Raw genomic sequence first — 17,443 nt, 5'->3', positions numbered from 1 at the left:
ATCAGTGAATAATACCAGGTCAGAGTTAGGGAGAGGTACATCTGAAAGGTAGGGGCGCGGGACAGTGATAGCGGAGACAGTTGCAAGGCAGTCATGGGGTTCACCATCACTAGGTAAAGGAAGGAGGGCAGCAGGGTTTAACCAGGAGCAGCGCTTAATAGTGATATGTGAGGCTGAAAGCAGCAAAAGTTCATACCTAGTGAGGCGAGCAGAGGAGAGGTGAGCAGTGTTGCGTTGCAGAAGGAGAGTTTCCACAGAATGGGGAACCAGGAGAGTGAGAGGAGAGCGGAGGACAAGGGACTCAGACATCTGGATCAGGCGTGCTGCAGCAGCTACAGCACGTAGGCAAGGGGGTAAACCCTGGGCTACAGGGTCCAGGTTGCAGAAAAATAAGCCACCGGGCGATTTCTGTCACCGTGCTCCTGAGGAAGAACCCCGAGGGCACAAGCAGATTGTTCGTGACAGAAAAGAGTAAAAGGCTTGTCATAGTTAGGTAACCCTAAGGCAGGGGCAGAGGCTAAATTCTGCTTAAGGGAGATGAAAGCAGCATTTGCTTCAAGTGGCTATGGCATGGGGTTAGGTACAGAGGATCGAGTGAGTTCTTGGAGTGGTTTAGCCAGAGAAGCATATTGGGGAATCCATTGCCTACAGAACCCTGTCATGCCTAAGAATTTTCTGACCTGGCGTGGAGAGCAAGGCTGGGGAAACCTAAGGATGGCTTGTACCCGGGCTGGAGAGAGTGTACGGGAGCCCTGGGAGAGAAGGAAGCCTAGGTATGTGACAGAGGTTTGGCAGAGCTGATATTTTGTGCGAGAAGCCTTATGACCCTTGTTTGCTAAAGCTGTGAGAAGTGTTAGTGAATCAGTTTCTGAGGCAGACAGAGAGGGGGAGCACAGGAGTAAGTCGTCCACATATTGGATCAGTGTGGATCCTGATGGGAAAACCAGATCAGCGAGATCCCTGGCTAGGGCTTGAGAAAAATAGGATGGACTCTCTGTATACCCCTGGGGAAGGGTAGTCCATGTATATTGCTGACCCTTGTAGGAGAAGGCAAAGAGATACTGGGATTCAGAGTGAACTGGGACAGAGAAGAAAGCAGAGCACAAATCTACAACAGTAAAGTGGGTTGCATTAGGAGGAATAGACGCTGGTATTGTAGCAGGGTTAGGAACCACTGGAAAAGAAGGTATGACAATACGGTTAATAGCTCAAAGGTCTTAAACAAATCGCCATGATTTGCCATCAGCCTTTTGAACTGGGAGGATAGGGGTGTTACAGGGGCTGGAACAAGGGACAATAATTCCTTGTTCTTTTAATGCAGATATAACTGGAGCAATCCCAGCCTCTGCCTCAGGATTCAAAGGATACTGAGACAGGCAAGGCAGAGGTTTGGAATTGTCTACAGTAATCCAAACTGGGTCAGTATTTAATCGGCCCACTTCAGATGGGTGAGATGGACATAGGGAGGAAGGAACCTGAGAGATTAGGTGCTCTAGGGATGGAGTTAAGGGACAGCAAGGGACCGGAGTGGAGAGGGAAGTTTCAGACAGCAGGGAGGCTACAGAGTCACATAAGGAAGACTGAGGGATTTGCAGATAGACACCATCTGGGGAGCAGTAAATAGAACAGCCAAGTTTGCATAGCAAGTCCCGTCCCAGAAGGTTTGCAGGGGTGGAATCAGAGAGGAGGAATGCATGCTCCTCAGAGAGGGGACCGACCTGAACAGACAAAGGTTTTGAGAGGAGAAAAGAGGTAGGGATCCCTGTAATGCCAACAGCAGACACAGATTTTCCAGATCGGGGAACCTCAGGCAAGTCAGTGGTGCGGACTGTAGAAAGAGAAGCTCCAGTATCAACAAGAAAAGGGAGAGAGAGATCATTTACAGTCAGGACACATTCTCCAGTAGGGAACAGAGGTAATAAGGGAGCTAAAACTTTGTGAGGTTCCCCAGCATCCCGTCATTGTTGGGGTGAAAAATAGGGTTGGCGATCAGCTGGAGGAACCAGCGGGGGGTTCACTTGATTTCCCATACAATTATTAGGTTGTCTTGGACACTCTTTTTTCCAGTGTCCAGGCTGTTTACAGTAGTTACAAACCCCAGTTAATCCAGCCCCCCGCCCCCTTCCGCAACCCCGTCCCTGTCCCCAGTGTGGTCTGCTTAGTCCTGAATAATGCTGTATCTGCAGAGCCATTAAATTTTGGGAGGACTGTTCCTCCTTTCCTTTTAAAGTGCGGTGGCAATGCTCTGCTACTGCCAGCAATTTGTCCATGGTTTCAGTCTCCCATCCCACACTTATTCGTTTTAACATGCTGCCTGTGGCAGGGAGAAGACCATCAACAAATGCATGTGCCAAGGCCCCCTGCCCATTTACATCGGGCTCTTGTATCCCTGAATGTTGTAGGAAAATATCAGTTAGCCGGGACCTATAGTCGCCTGGGCTTTCTCCTTGCCCTTGCTTACAGCAACGTATTGCTGTCCAGTTTGTTTTAGGAGACCACACTTTGGGAATGGCTTGATGCAGGCGCTTCCAAAGAGCCATACACCGGTCTCTGTATGCCGAATCTGCGCCAGTACTTTTTATGGTTGAGTGGCATGCCTCAGCTGGCCAGTCTGCGGCAGCCAACCATTTCTCATAATAACTGGCAGGAGCTAACAATTTACACAGTTGGAGGAGATCTGTCTCAGAGGGTTCATAGGTTTCACAGATTAACAGAAACTCCTCAGCAAATTTGACAGAGTTTTCCTGTGGTTTGGGAAAACTTTTAACTATAGATAAAAGTTCTGTACGAGTCCAGGGCTTATAATCCCATATGGACTCACTTTCTCCCATCTTAAGGACTCGTAAGGGTGCCACAACAGTTTGATCAGAGTCTCTCATTAACCTCCCATCAGGTTCTCTTTTCCAAGAAGAGATGTCAAGAGAATCTTTGCAGTCTGCTTTGGATTTCTTCTTCATAATATTTTGCAGAGCTGCGAGGCCAATGAGGGTATCTTCTTCGCTTTCATTATCTGTAGTCACTGAAGATTTTTCCTTTTCTGATTTCTTATTTGCGCAGGAGTATGGTGGGGGTCGGGTTTGATCCGGATCATTGCACAGGGCTGGGCAAAGGGGAGCGCTCAGACTAGTGGTGGGAGAGACTGCATCCAATTGAACTGTTAGTTTTTTGATAGAATTTTTAAGAGAGGTGAGTTTTGCCTCAGTCCATCTACGATTTGCCTCTTCCCACCACTGCATGAAGCAGTCTACTTCTCCTCTCTCCAATTTGGTTTTTGGGAGGACGAGTTTGCTTTTTAAAGTGTCCACTCGATCCTTGTCCCAAGAACCTAACAGTGGCCACTGTAATTTGGGGTTCTCTAGAGCTAATTTGGACCATTTTTCAAGAAACCTACAAGAGTCCGGACCCCTCCTAAAATACATAAAATAAGCTGGAGTTCCCCTAGGGAACTGTTCTACCTTAGACTTCTGATTACCCATCCAGGAGGACTTCACACAGCACTCACACAAGAAGGAAATTTGGGCTCAGCAGAGCGGTACCCGGTGCAACACACAGAAAGGAGACCACAGGCTACTGCCTCAACTACCCTTGCTTTCACACCAGGGGTTATACCCAAGGCATGGTGCGGCTGCAGCTGTGCAGATTCCACTTATTCAGACTGTGGGGACAGGGACCCCTTGGTCAGCCAGTCTCCGGACTGAGATGGCTCCCAGATTCACACACACACACCATGGAGAAGACGGATAGACACAAAGACAAGACAGTCCTCAAACAGGTTAAAGCACAAAAATAATAATTACCTGAGACGTCTGATTCCAGAAGCTGGATCCAAAGACCCCTACCCGAACAGAGTGGGAACCAACAAGTTCAATGGCGTAGACTGCGCTGCTGCTGTGTACCTTTCTGTCTTGTGGAGGATCGCTTGGACTAAGCGTCCAGGCGCCGGCTGCCACGATCGTCCTGCAAGGCAGTCAGGGATCACACGGCCTCAGTGAAGCCGCTTGCCATCTCGGTGGAACCTCCAAATTGTCAAAGTTTGACTCAGACTCACAATTTATCAGACCACTCTGTTTTATTAGCAAAGCTGCTCTGCTAATACATTTAGAAGTGAGCCCCCGAGTGGGGCTTGTGTCTTTTAATTTATACAGTTTTTTGGAGAACAAGTTACAGAGAAGTTACAGACAAAAGAAGAAAAAGATTTTAGTCACCACCCTTCGAGATCCCTGAGACCAGTCACGTATCTTCAATTACCTGCCACCCTTAACAATCTCCTTTAACAGCTTCCAGTTAACTTAACTAATTGCCCTTCACACCTTCCATTCTGATGCCTGCTTCTTAGACGTGCTGGCTCTATCTTAATTGCTTCTCCATTCAAAAGCTAACTGTCCCTACGTGTGCTCCCTCAGATACTTTGTACCATGTTTTGGCATGCCCTCTCAGATACAATGTATCCAGCATGTCCCCTTATACAATGTTATACTTCCACAGGGGAACGTGCTAGTATCAAGGTGTTCTGGTACCACCGTTTTGGAATGTGTTTGCATATATATTCTAATGCCTAGCATCACTTAGGAATGTGTGTTTCTGAAATATTAGCCCTCTTCTTGCCAGATTTTGTGAGCAGGGCCTGCCTCTTGCTCACAGCTTAACTTTGCTTTATATCAGCAAAGTTTTGACTACTTTAGCCCAGGCCTCAGGCTTCATACCATGCCTCTGATACAAGGCCTTATGTTTTAGGCCCTCTTCCTACTACATTCCCCCCCTTTTTTTCTTTTTATGGGAAAGATGTTTACCCATCGTCCCGGAAAAACATAATGCATGGACTGAAGATGACCCCGTGGGCTAAACACTGTTATGTGGTCACCTCACCTTACTGGTCATACATTCATGCCCCATCTCTCCCTTAGTCTGCACACTCCCCTGTGCAACCGATGGACAGGTTTTATTTTTCAATTATATATTTAGTTCCTTATGGTGGGCCTGGGACTTTGAGTGAGGAATGTAATTTTATGATTGAGCCTTGGTGGCATTCCCAAATAATTTATATATATGAGTAATATGGATACGGCGCATATATTTGTAGTGGAGAGAGAGAGAGAGAATGTGTCTGTACATATGACACCACCTTATATTCAAGCCTAACCATCTTTTTTTTAATCTGGTGTTGTGATTTGGCCCTTATGGTACTGCAAGTAGCAACACACTCCTCTTAGAGCCATTACAGTTACCTGCAGTGTTAGTAGTAGTCGTGGGCTAAGTGGTTTGTAATATCGGGATAGAGATTATTACAGCGTGTCCCACCGCGCTATGTATATGAGAAGTAAAACAGAAATTTGGAGTAGTGACATTACAAATGAGGCCTTTATATATAAATGTTCTGTAATTCATTACTATATTGTACTATCCAGCCGTGTTATAGGTTACTCTTACGGCTGGTTGTCACCCTCGGGTAAGCTTTCCTGGGCAGGGATAGCTTGTTCCACTGGCTGCACGACTGTGTGATAGACCAGTAGTTGACGTAGATCCAGTTGTTTCTTAGGGAGGCTGTCTTCCAGATAACCCACTGGAGGGGCAGTAACCAATTTTTTTTAATATTGGTGTGTCAGGATGTAGTATTGGTACCCAGACACTGAACAAGATTGTTTTGAACAGCATATGCCTCAGATTAGGATGTAGTAGCACTAAGCTATTACCAGCAGGAGAGTGGGGTGGGAGGAGGTATTGTTTCATGGTCTCTGTGTATATAATGTCTTCTGCAGTTTCCACAGTATGCATCCGATGAAGTGAGCTGTAGCTCACGAAAGCTCATGCTCAAATAAATGGGTTAGTCTCTAAGGTGCCACAAGTCCTCCTGTTCTTTTTGCGAATACAGACTAACACAGCTGGTACTCTGTAACCCACGTTATGACTGGTGAGAACAGGGACTTGGTTTACCCAATTTCTAGTTACTGTGTAACTATTTTTTACCACTTTGTTTTTTCCTTGCCTTCATGGGGTTTGCTGCCCTGCATGGGCTGATTAAAGAGGTTAGCACACGGTAAATGGCGTACAGCAGTAATGCCCATCATACAGTTGTTTTTACAGAGTAGCCAAGTTTAAGTTAACGGACAGTGATTATTAGCGGATTGCCAACTTAATTGTCCATATATGGCAGATTGAGGAGTATTTGACCAGTATCTTATTTATAAAGCATTTCATTTTTCTTTTCTTGATGCTTGGGTATTCCTTCACTGCATACTGATATCTTTTGGTCTGTAGGATGCAACCTTAAACAGCTTAAGTTAGTTAACATAATAAAGATTTTTGTTCGTTTGTTTTACATTTCTCTTGTTTTCAGTAACTCAAACGTAACACACAGATTAACTCAGGGGGGGGATCTGGGCCCGGGTAGGTCATGGCCATGTGGTGTGGTCTGATGTCCCCAAGAGAGAAGGGACTTGGGGCCTGTCTCAGTGGTGTGAATGGCCTGTCTGTACCCATCACACGAAGACACTGCTGTGCTCATGGCAATGGGAGCAGGGCTGGGAGGGATCAGGATAGGGGTGAGGGAGGGGCCAGGCTCTCCTGGGATTGCTCCAGGATAGGGCTCAAGACTAGAACTCAGCTGGGAGGAACACTACTTCCAGCTCAGATGGGTCTGATCATTCCCTCGTCCCCTTGATTCTGGGACCATGGCTCTGTCCTTCCCCAGCTGACCAGCTCCACCCTCATTCCCTGCGGTCTCTTTACCATCCCCATGCAGAGGATTCCTGTTTTACAGATCTAAGAACTGGAGTGCCTGGCAATGCTATCAGGCTCATCTAACGACTTCCAGATCCTTAATTTAAATTAATTACCAGCCCTTTCTATCACCCTGCCTCTGTTTATAAGCAAGTTACTGACTCCCTGCTCCTGGGACACAGGCTGGGAGCAGCACCTCTCCTCCACAGAACTTACTACATTCCACGCTCAGGCTGCACTGCAGTTAAGAGCTCCGCCTGGAGCTAGGGCATGCACCACAAGCAGACCTCACGTACGAAATCTGGGGTAGGGGGACAGTCTGGCTCACAGCAGGAAGCTGCCAACAGGAGCTGCCATTGCTTCTCTTAGAGACTAACCAATTTATTTGAGCATGAGCTTTCGTGAGCTACAGCTCACTTCATCGGATGAGCTGTAGCTCACGAAAGCTCATGCCACAAGTACTCCTTTTCTTTTTGCGAATACAGACTAACATGGCTGTTACTCTGAAACCTGCTTCTCTTAAGTTGCTGGAAGCACTCCTGGTGAGGACATGCACCACCAATCCAAGGAGGATAGTGTGAACATACACCTCCACAGTAATTACTGTGGTGGCTGTAAGTTGACCTACATAGGTCGACTTAAGTTTTCAGTTGAGACATACCCAGTAGCTGGTATGGCTTCCACTGTCCCCCACAGTGAATGATGCTAAATGCTCCCTCATTCCAGCTACACATACTTGCGTAAATATTAATGGGGAGAGTGGTCAGAAACCAGAGTAGAGAACATAACTAGGCTCCAAAGAATGGCCCCTGGAATTCTGTGGCAAGAGCAGTTAAAATGTCTATTTATTAATATAGAAACCTAGTAACCTGTAAACCAACAAGGACGGAAATTATTAATTGAAACTCAGCACGATATAAATGCAGCATACAAAGTAGGTAACAACATGGCATTGGTGGAGAACAGCAAGCCCACCTTTTCTCGTGCACTTGGGAACAGACATTTACGTCTCCCGGAACTGGCTCCAATTATTAAAGGGGTTTCTGTGTCTCCATAAATAAGTTCTCATTCTAAATGCTATAAGAGAGGTGAGGCTGCTGCTCTCCGCAAACGCAGACAATATGGTACAATATCTTACAGTAACACTGAGATTTTCTACATCCCAAGAGTTCAAAGCAATTAAAAGCATAATTTGTACTCCTAGAAATGATCCATTTACATCCATCTGCTGAAACACATTCTCTTTGGAAGGGGAGAGGTGGTGGTTTATAATGGCTGAGGAATCATGTTAACATAGTTGATTGTGGCTATCTCCTGCATCAGATGCATCCATTACACAACATTCATAAGCATAAGGCACTAGAAAACAGTGAGACTATAAATGTTTTCACAGCTTCAAATCTCCAGTTCTGGTTCTGCAGGAGAAATGATGGCACATTTAAAAAAAAAAAACTTTTAAATTAAAGTTCTCCTAGCCCTATAAACTTGGTTCTTGGAAGGGGAAAGTGCAGACGGTTATGAAGGGATGACATTTCAATGGACAAACAAATTTAAGGTGCCACTAAGAATGAAAATAAGAATCACCCAAAGAAGGGATGCCTAATTCTGTGTGCAGTTCTGAGGGTCACAGTTCTGCTCCGGAAAGAACTGTCATGTTTTGTGTTGTACAAGGTGCAACTCTGGACTTAAGTAGGGAAAGCAGAAGTGCTTGCACCGCACAGCTCAGTTCCCCGGAAAAACAGTGCACCAGTAACAGTGTGGGCTGCCAAGTCTAAGCAGCTGTAACAGAACGTTATCCAGAGCCCGAGGTAAGGATCAGGCAAAAAGGAAGCAGGCTGCTTACATAAATGATGATCCAGGCAATAACTAAATGCAAGAGACCCCTGTCCAGGGAGTTTTAAAACATTTCACTCACAGTTATTTGAGCCAACCCATTTGCAGATCTGACAGCAAACACCATGTTCTGGAGGGAGAGGTGCCAGCGAAACATCACTAATGCATGCTATGGAACTGTGAGAAAACTGCATGCCAGGGAGCTAGTCTATAGAGATCGACCCTCAATGTCAGGAGTAAGTTTGCTTCCCTCATGTAGAGCTTGCATCATTACTCTCTCAGATGATCACATGTGACCAGACCTCTATTCAACTCTCTCTGTAGCCATAACAGCAGCCAAGACAGCCAGTTTTAGACCCCAGAGAGATGAATCTGCACCAACACATTACCCTAACATAGTAGAAGCACACTCAGCAAAAGGTGTAAATGCAACCATACCAGTGGAACAGAATCAGAGCTAGGTCCAGTCAAGGGGATCCAGTTGGCCCTCAACACACTTAAAAGATTTTGAAGCATAGAAGGGATCTTGACCACGTCCCTAAGAGGTACAAGAGCCTGGGACTGTCCCTTCTATGCTACAAAAGAGAACTGTGCCATAAGCATGTGGGGGCAGCTCCTGGATAACCAGTGTATTTGTAACAGAGGTGGGTATCAAACATACACTTGGCAAGATCAGTTGTTTGTCGTCATTTGGTCAGGAAGCTGTTCATATACAACCATGCATACCTTTCTCTCCATAACCTTCATGATCTCCCTTGATGCACGTACCTTCTTAGGTGAAACATCTTAGACAGTAACTGTATACCAGCAATATATAAATATTGCACTTTATATTGCAACTCCAATGCAAGCCTACACATTAGTAACATAATAAAGTGAAGTATTTAAATATAAAGGAGTTAAGAAATCCAGAAGTTACCTGTATAAATAAAGCGACCGGACAAAAGAGCAACATGGCGAGGTTAACTTAACTCCTAAATGCCCTGGCTTGGTGTGTAAACGCAACATTCAGATGGAGGATTTCACTGTGTTTTCTAAAAGCTGGAAAGCAATGGGGTCCTGCCGTGAAGCACGTTCTACGCCAGCGGACACCTTTTTCTTTAAGCAAAGGACCTTAGCAGCAGTTACACTGGTGTTTTTCTGTCCCCCTTAATTGCACAATTCCACCCTTGAAAAAAAGCATTGCCTGCTGATATTTGCTCAAAAACGGAAACCGTGCATCTGCCTGGGTGTTTCCCTCTTGACTGAATTCCCACAGCACTTCTGTGCAAACTCTGCGGCTGCATCAAAGGAAGAGGAACAAATGCTCTCTGGCAACTTCCACTGCCTTCAGCATTTACTCAACAGCCCCTGCTGGCATTTGTACCTGCTCTGCAAGTACAGTATATGCAGTAACAAATCCAGCAGTGTGCACAAACATCTAATGTAAAGCATTACGACATTTACAGACTTGTTAAGTGTTCCTTCCTCAAGCTCAACATGGACTGTGCTCATTGAGGACTATGAGCACGCCAAGTTTTTAATGTTCAATTGTTTGAGGAAGTTTATTCTTTTTCTTTAAGTGTAAAAAATAAGATTTAATTGATTTCCTTAACCCAAACAGCTGAATTAATTTGCTTTAAATGGCATTAGGTTTTCTCCCCTTACAAACACAGAGAGAGAGAGAGAGAGAGACAGAGACAGAGACAGACAGACAGACAGGCACACGTGTGATGACTGAAGAGAAGTCAGTAGAACTGAAAGTCCTTCACAAACTTAGCCAAAATGTTTGCCTCCAGAGGCACTATGATAAAAATTAGAAAAATAACCTGGGATGACAGAAATCTGACAAACTATGAATATTTTTCTGTACCCACCAGGATATAAGCCTTTGTTTTAAAAATAAGTGAAACTCTTGCATTTGGAAGGAACTTTCCTTTTCACCCCTAGATATTGGTTTGTTTTTGTAGGGCTTCTGAACTTTTAAAAAAAAACACACAAATGTGCGTTCGGCAAATTTATGAATGACAAAAGGGTTGGTCCAATACTGGGCTTACAGATGTTGACGTTACCTCTTCGGAATTAGGCACTACTTGCATGAATTTGCCTTTTAATGAGACCGGTACTCCAAGCTCTGCATACACAAGCAGCTCCATCATAACCTCTGATTGCCTTGACTTCCTTCTAGTAAAAGGAGAGGCAATGGAGAGAAGTTTATGGTGGAAAGTGAACGTCTGCATTCATCATTATTATTCAGTGGGCATCTAGCACTGTAAATTTGCATGAAACCTCACAGAAAACAGACATGCTCCCTTGACCAAGACCCCTCACCATCTTAATAGATAAACTCTGGAAATCACAACAGGTTGGGGAGGGAGGAATGGACAAGGGTGACATGTCGAGAGTGAATCCTGGAAGATGAGAATGTTACATCTGAGAACAAAGTAGAGCAAACAGATGGTGGATGGAAAACCAGCTGAGATAGCCAGAGTGAAAGGAGGGATCTGAATGCAGAGGGATGCTGTATCCCACTGACAAAGGGAAGTCACTGCAGACATGTGGGGTATGGACAGCATGAAGGTAGGATTGGGAGGAGACAAAGGGAGGATTAAACAAAGAGAGGGCAGAGTGGGGTGCAGGTAGGGGCAGAGTTGTGTAGCATCGTGAAGCTGAGAAGTTTGAACTTGATGCAGAAAGACCAATAAAAGGATTTGGGGTGGACTTGGTTGGAGTGTAGGAAAGGAAGCACTGTGGATAGATTGAACAGGAGGAGGAGCTTACAGTAGTTACAGAGAACAAGGCACGAACCAGGATTTTGGCAGTGGGGGGAGGAATGTAGATGTGTTACAAAGGAAAAAGCAACCGGACTTGGTGAGAGCTTGGATAAGAGAACAGCAGGAAACAGAAGAGTCAAAGAAAGTAAAGGCTGTGAGCTGGGGTGGGTAGGAGGAGAGTGTGATGTGAAAAGGGCAAAGGAAGGTGGAAGAGGAGAGGTGAAGAGCAGACTTAGCCATGTTAAGTTTGAGGAGATGGTTGGACATTCTGGAGGAGGTACTGGGCAAAAGTAGATTGAGAGTCATCAGCACAGAAGTGATGCAAGAGACCATGGTATAGCCAAAGAGATCAGCCAAGAAGAGAGTGATAGAGAAGAGAGAGAGGATACGAGTCCTGCGGTGAAAAGCGTTCCCAAAGGGAATCCTGAAAGAGCAGCCAGCTCTGCAGAGCACCAAGGGACAGCCCCAGAAATAGAAGGATGGAAGTGTCTCCAGAAGTGTGATCCACAGGTGTATATATTATGCGGGGGGAGGGAGAATGAGTATGAAGAAGGGACCCTTAAATTTTTCCAGCCTTGTGGTGTCAGGGACAACTGAAAATGCCAACTTCATCAGACAGCACTGGAACTGTGTGTTACAGCATCTCCAAAACTCAAATTCTCACTGCTTTTTTTAATGAGGGGTTGTTTTCAGTCTTACTTTGCATCAAAGCCAAGATGGCAGCTTCCAACTTGTTTCTTTCTCCCTTAGGCGCTTTATTCTTTGTAATTAGATACAATAGGTAGAATCTTTACACTGCAGTTTCCCTTTAAGAGTATGAAAGCATTATAGAAAAGGTAGAAGCTCCTTGCATGACCCTGGTGCCTAGTACAGTATTTCACAATCCATCATGTTACTGTCCACTGACAAGCACTCAAGTTGCCAAAGTCAAATTATTTGTCAGCAGCACAAAGGGAAAAAAAAAAAATCTACCAAGGAAAAGGTGAGACTTCAAAGAGCACAGGCACAGAGGCTAGGCCAAAGTCAGAGAGAGGACTGGTAACAGGTAAGGCCAGAATGGGTGCGCCTGAACTGGGAGACAGCCAATTGCTAAACTGTCTTATTTCAAAATAGTACCAGTTACACTTAACCATCCCAGCAGGAAGAGACAGACATGGATGGAGTTACAGCATACCTGTGTGGCACCATTACAAAATCTTCACCCTCATATGTGGGTACTTCAGGGTTAAATAGACCTGGACAGAAAGGGAGCTATTAACTCAGCAAAAGGGCAAAAGTTACCCATGCTACAGAGACAATTTTATCTTCCTAGGTATGGACCACTTTGGGATGGGGAAGCCATATAAAAAAGATGCTCCTGTTCAGGGATTCCTTATTGCTGTGAGACTAATAGATACTGGCTTTTTGTGTGCTCCTGACCAGCTGTGGTCATTAAAGTTTCACACTATAACACTCTTCCTAAGAAAGTGAAGGGTGTTCTGGTCCAATTCAAACTCAGATAGTTATACTCAGTCTACCCAGAATTCTCCACTGTGGAATGAAATATTTTTCACTTTCCCTCCTAAACTGTTATGTAGCACTTACTGTGTAAAGTGACTGATGTGTTCCACCGCAGAAGTGCCCTGGTGCTGTACAGTAAGGGGAGGCTGAGAAGTTTTCCTTAACCTTGCCAGGTACCAAGTAATAACCACTTTCTTCGGGTCATCAGCCAGTACTCTATATAAACAAAGACACAGTAATGTGCCAGATAACAAGACAGGTCAGGACTGATCAGTACTTCGTAGGAGACCTCCAAGGAAAACCACATGTGCTGCAGAAAGTAGTATCGGTGGATTTACTAGGTGGCATTCTTCTGAATCAGTACTGAACAAATGCCCCAGCATGGGGGATGTAAATGTTATGGAGTGGCTGTAAAACGAACACCCTGACCACTTTGCCGTGAAAGACCTTATGGCACATTTAGTTAAAACTGGGGTGCTAACCCTGGTACACTGGCCAAATTCCAATTCAGGTGATAACACTGCTAGAGGAATTTTAGTGAAACAGTACTAGCGAGGTACAATAATTTCCTCCACAACCAATTGTGTCCAGTACTGCTTCTGTGTCCTGTCAAATGGCTGCGACGTTCCACCCCAAAAGTGGTTCCATTTCAAGCCATGAGGGAAGCTATTCGTGTGAAAGTCACTTGGGAATCCTGAAGGAGGAGACATTATTATTATTATTCGTTTAGAATAGTATTAACTGCTGTTTACAAAAGAAGCCACTGCAGGAAGAAAACAGCCAGCCACAGCAAGTGTATCCATGTCCCACCACAATGCAGACCCCACTCTGTGTTCCCTCCTGCCTGCCTGCCAGAGATCCTGCCAAGAAGTGCTGTCATTTGAGTCCCCAGTTCCTTCTCTAGTCCATGCCCCTCCCCGTGCTCCACTCCCAGAAGCTGTGAAAGCTGCACAACACTTTACCATTTGGGAAGCCTCCTCTGACAGCCAGTTCTTTACAATTAAAGTGTGTCAGTCTCCCACCTCGCCTGCTCTTACTATCTCCAGCAGCAGAAGTCAAAAAGCCAGCTTCCAGCGTATGGGAGGGAAGGTCTGGGATATTACCACCTCTACACTAGCAGGACAAAGTATTGATGGAAGCCAGAAAAGGAGAAAAACTTCAAAAGACAAGAATCCAAGCCAGGTCTCGAGTAGTGCTATGCTCAAATGTAACATTACTGATGCTCACCCAATGACAGGAAAAGCAAGTGCCAAAGCTAGGTAAAGTTCTGGCTCCTGGCTCAAAGACAAACAAGTCAGCCAGTTCAGTGACCACAGACAATGTCAAATGGTGCTACTTGCTAGACAGAAAGATGCTGGCTTCGGTGGAAGGGCTGCTGAGAACCACAAAGCGGGAAAACCAGAAGTGTGTGTGGGGGCAGGAGGTAGTTTACTGGAGATGTTTTAATGGATAATTTTAAAATAAGGGAAGAGAAAATGCATTACTCTGATCTAGCTGACAATGGGAGGAGGAAGAATTTAAGAGACAAATCCATAGGATACAATTTAACATTCTTCATCCACTTTCCTTCCTATTCCACCATAACTATTTGTAATCAGTGCAGAGCTGTCACCTTCAGAGTAGGTGGATTCCATCTCTGTAGTCTGAAATGTCTGTGTGAGGTTCTGCATAATGACTGTGCAGAGAGATTTTGCCAAGGCAAGGCAATTCAAAGATCCTTACTCACTTTCTCTTCTAACCGCAGGGCCCTGCATAGTGAATCAACTACCTTCAACTGAGGTATTATTGTGATGGGGAAGACAGATCTGATGAGGACAGGAAACACGCTATGGGCCAGCGGGCATAGCTGAGAGACATTGCCACCCTTATCAGGAGCATAGCGTTTTGCCTCTGCAGCACTCAGAGCATCATAGGTTCAAGGAACCAAACTTGGGCCCTCAACTCTAATCTCCCAGTGGTCACCAGCATGTTGCTCCAAGGCTGCTGGCTGGCCCCAGCTGGCTGAAAATGCAAGACTCCATCCCTTCCTCTGCTCTAGTTTCCCAAATAACAAAATCCTCACATCCAACTCTAATGGTTGGTGGGTAAGCCAGACAAGTGTGCTTGCTCAAACACACAAAGCAAAACAAAGGAGAAAGGAGGAGAATCCACAGAGAATCCACTGTGCAGCTGAAACAAAAGCTGTAGCCAGGAGTCCAGTGTCTCGGTCATTGTTGGAGACAGACATTTTCACTGAGAATAAAAATACAAAGTTCTGTCCCTTTGTAAGAGTGAAGTGCACATGTTGATCTTCACTCACTCAGAGAAAGCCATTCCCTTTCAGTGACCCAACACAGAAGAGGAAACTTATCAGCGCTATTTTGTCACTTGCACAGCCTCTCGATCAAGCCTCTTAGACTCACTCCCTGGAAGGAAAAAAAGAGGGTGGTGATGGCCTGGAACCCACCAAAACCTGCCTGTTCGCTGCTGGTCACACAACGTTGTTACGTCTTGTGTGGTGTCAGTGAGGTAGCTGATCATTCTATTGCTCTGTGTATCAATGCACTGACCCCTCTGAATTGTGGACTGGAGGACCGCGGAGGAACTGGCTGGCAAGAAGGAACCCCCTAGTTGGCCCTGTGTGCACCCTATGGTAGGTCTGGCCTCTCCACTGCAACTCGCAGGTGAGGTTACACCAATAGGTTTAGCCAGGGGACAGAAAAACAGAGTTACAGGCCAGAAAACACCTCCTGTTCTAGGCCGTAGGCAGCAGGGAGATGGGGTACAATCCTTAAGACTTCACTTGCACCCCGCTCAACAGCCATTGGGGTACAGCCTAGGGTTTCTGGAGGTGCTTGCTCCCATATGGGCTTTCGGACGTACACTCAACACCACGCTGCTGCCGTGGGGGGAGGAAGATGTGGGAACATGGCATAGGAAGGAGTAAGGGTGTGAGAGAGAGACTGGATGAGAGGGTGGAAGGGTTTGAAAAATTAGTTCTACAATGTACAAAGTGTCACACACCGAAAACGTTTAAAAATGGAAAGAGCAGGGGGAAGAGGAAGTGGAACCGTATGGGTTGAAGAATGAAGGAGATCGTGGGGAAGGAGAGGAGGATGGTGACAGACTCCCATTATGGAGATGGGGTGGGGCCAGGTGGTTCTACTTCCCATGGTAGCCACTCAATTCCATCTCGTCCTTGCGGCGGCGCTGTGTGAAGAGGGAGCTGAACGGGTAGAGCTTGGCTTTAGCCTGGAAGCGCTGCCCAGCAATGTCAATCTCATACTCGCCCCGGTTGATGAAGTCGGGTGTCACCAGCAACACCTCCCTGGTTTCCTCGTCGAAGTTCTGCACAAAGCCCAGGCAGACATGGCGTTCCAGGGTGTAGCTGTAAGCGCTGCTGGTGGTCTTGCCCACATAGTGTCCGTTGCGGTAAATGGGCTCCCCCCACCAGGGCCAGAGATCAAGGTCTGTATCATGATCCTCCAGGATGAACATGGTGAAGCGCTTGCATACGCCGTCCTGCTTCTGCTGCATCAGTGCATCCCGGCCAATGAAATCAGTCCCCTGGAGAGAGAAGGAAAGGCCAGCTGATGAAGGGCATGTGATCTGTGCCAGACTCAGCTGCTAGATTTTAAGCGATAGATGCTTAGTGATACAAGGTCAGCCTAGGGCCAACACTACCCACTGAAGCTGGTTCCTTCCCAGCTGCAAAGAAACAAGAGCTGGCGAGTCACTCACATGTTCTGCCTTCCCTCATTTTCAGCTGCTGAACTGCATTAAACAGGCATAAAAAAAATACAAAAACAGAGTAGGTGCAGTTAAATTCATTCCAGGTTTATCAGCGTTACTGATTCCAGCAGACTCCCCCACTTTGTTGTGTGTAAATTGTTGGAAGTGGCAGTGCCTCTAAAAGCAGAATGAACACCCACTGTACTTCCTTAGCATTACATTCACTGTAAACAATTACTGTAGTTGCCCCAAAGATGCGATCTGGTCACAGATGGGCAGGGGCAGCGTGCACACAGTCAGCAATAGGAAGGTATGCAATCTCTATCAACATGTGGTCCGAAGCTAATGTTATGGGAAAAAATGGAGGACTGCTGCCTTAGTTCTCTCCACCTAGAGGTGTTTTAGCATGGCTACTGCTGGCCCTCTATTTATTACCTTCCCTTTCAATCCTTTGTTTTCCCTTAGTTCAGCTGCAGCTTTTCATGTTTTGTGTGTGTTTTTAAAAGGGTGGGATTTTGTTATATTTTGTTTCTTTCCTATAGTCTAGTCCCACAAGCACTTTGTTGGAAACCATGAACAAAGCAATCATTCTCCACTTCCTGGATTAGCATGGATAATCATTTTAGACTTTGGTAGTAGCAATTTATGGTTTGGCTATACTGTGACATTAATTTGGATTAAGGTAGGGTGTGAATTTTAAGCAGAATAAACATTCCTGATTAACTCGCTGTTTGGATGTTCTTATTCCAAAATAAGAGTGTCTTATTCAAAATTAGCTTAATCCTCTTCCAAACAGAGTTAATCAGGAACAGCTATTCTAGAATCACTCAAGCCTTTAACTTACAATCAGGGGACTGCATGCCGTTTCACAAAGATGGGCAGATATTGTTGTTATCCCTACTTTACAGATAAGTAAACAGGGCACAGTG

The 17,443-nt window shown here is 45.6% G+C and overlaps 1 protein-coding gene across 17 annotated transcripts in view; it reads right to left on the bottom strand.

Moving 5' to 3' along the window:
- PDPR (pyruvate dehydrogenase phosphatase regulatory subunit) overlaps positions 1-17,443 on the bottom strand; it is a 113,791-nt gene that overhangs the window by 31,582 nt on the left and 64,766 nt on the right. For 16 of the 17 annotated variants that reach the window (XM_073307110.1, XM_073307104.2, XM_073307107.2 and 13 more), the window contains one exon: positions 7,545-16,349. In XM_073307110.1, the coding sequence (XP_073163211.1) occupies positions 15,945-16,349 (405 nt within the window). In that variant the 3' untranslated portion in view covers positions 7,545-15,944. Of the gene's footprint in view, positions 1-7,544; positions 16,350-17,443 lie in introns of those variants that run through there. The other variant, XR_012154441.2, reaches the window with a different exon arrangement.

Source organism: Lepidochelys kempii, chromosome 12 (genome assembly GCF_965140285.1).
Source record: "Lepidochelys kempii isolate rLepKem1 chromosome 12, rLepKem1.hap1, whole genome shotgun sequence".
In the NCBI taxonomy this organism is placed as follows: Eukaryota; Metazoa; Chordata; order Testudines; family Cheloniidae; genus Lepidochelys; species Lepidochelys kempii.
The sequence above is the reverse complement of the archived record's forward strand: the minus strand, read 5'-3'. Positions and strand labels throughout refer to the sequence as shown.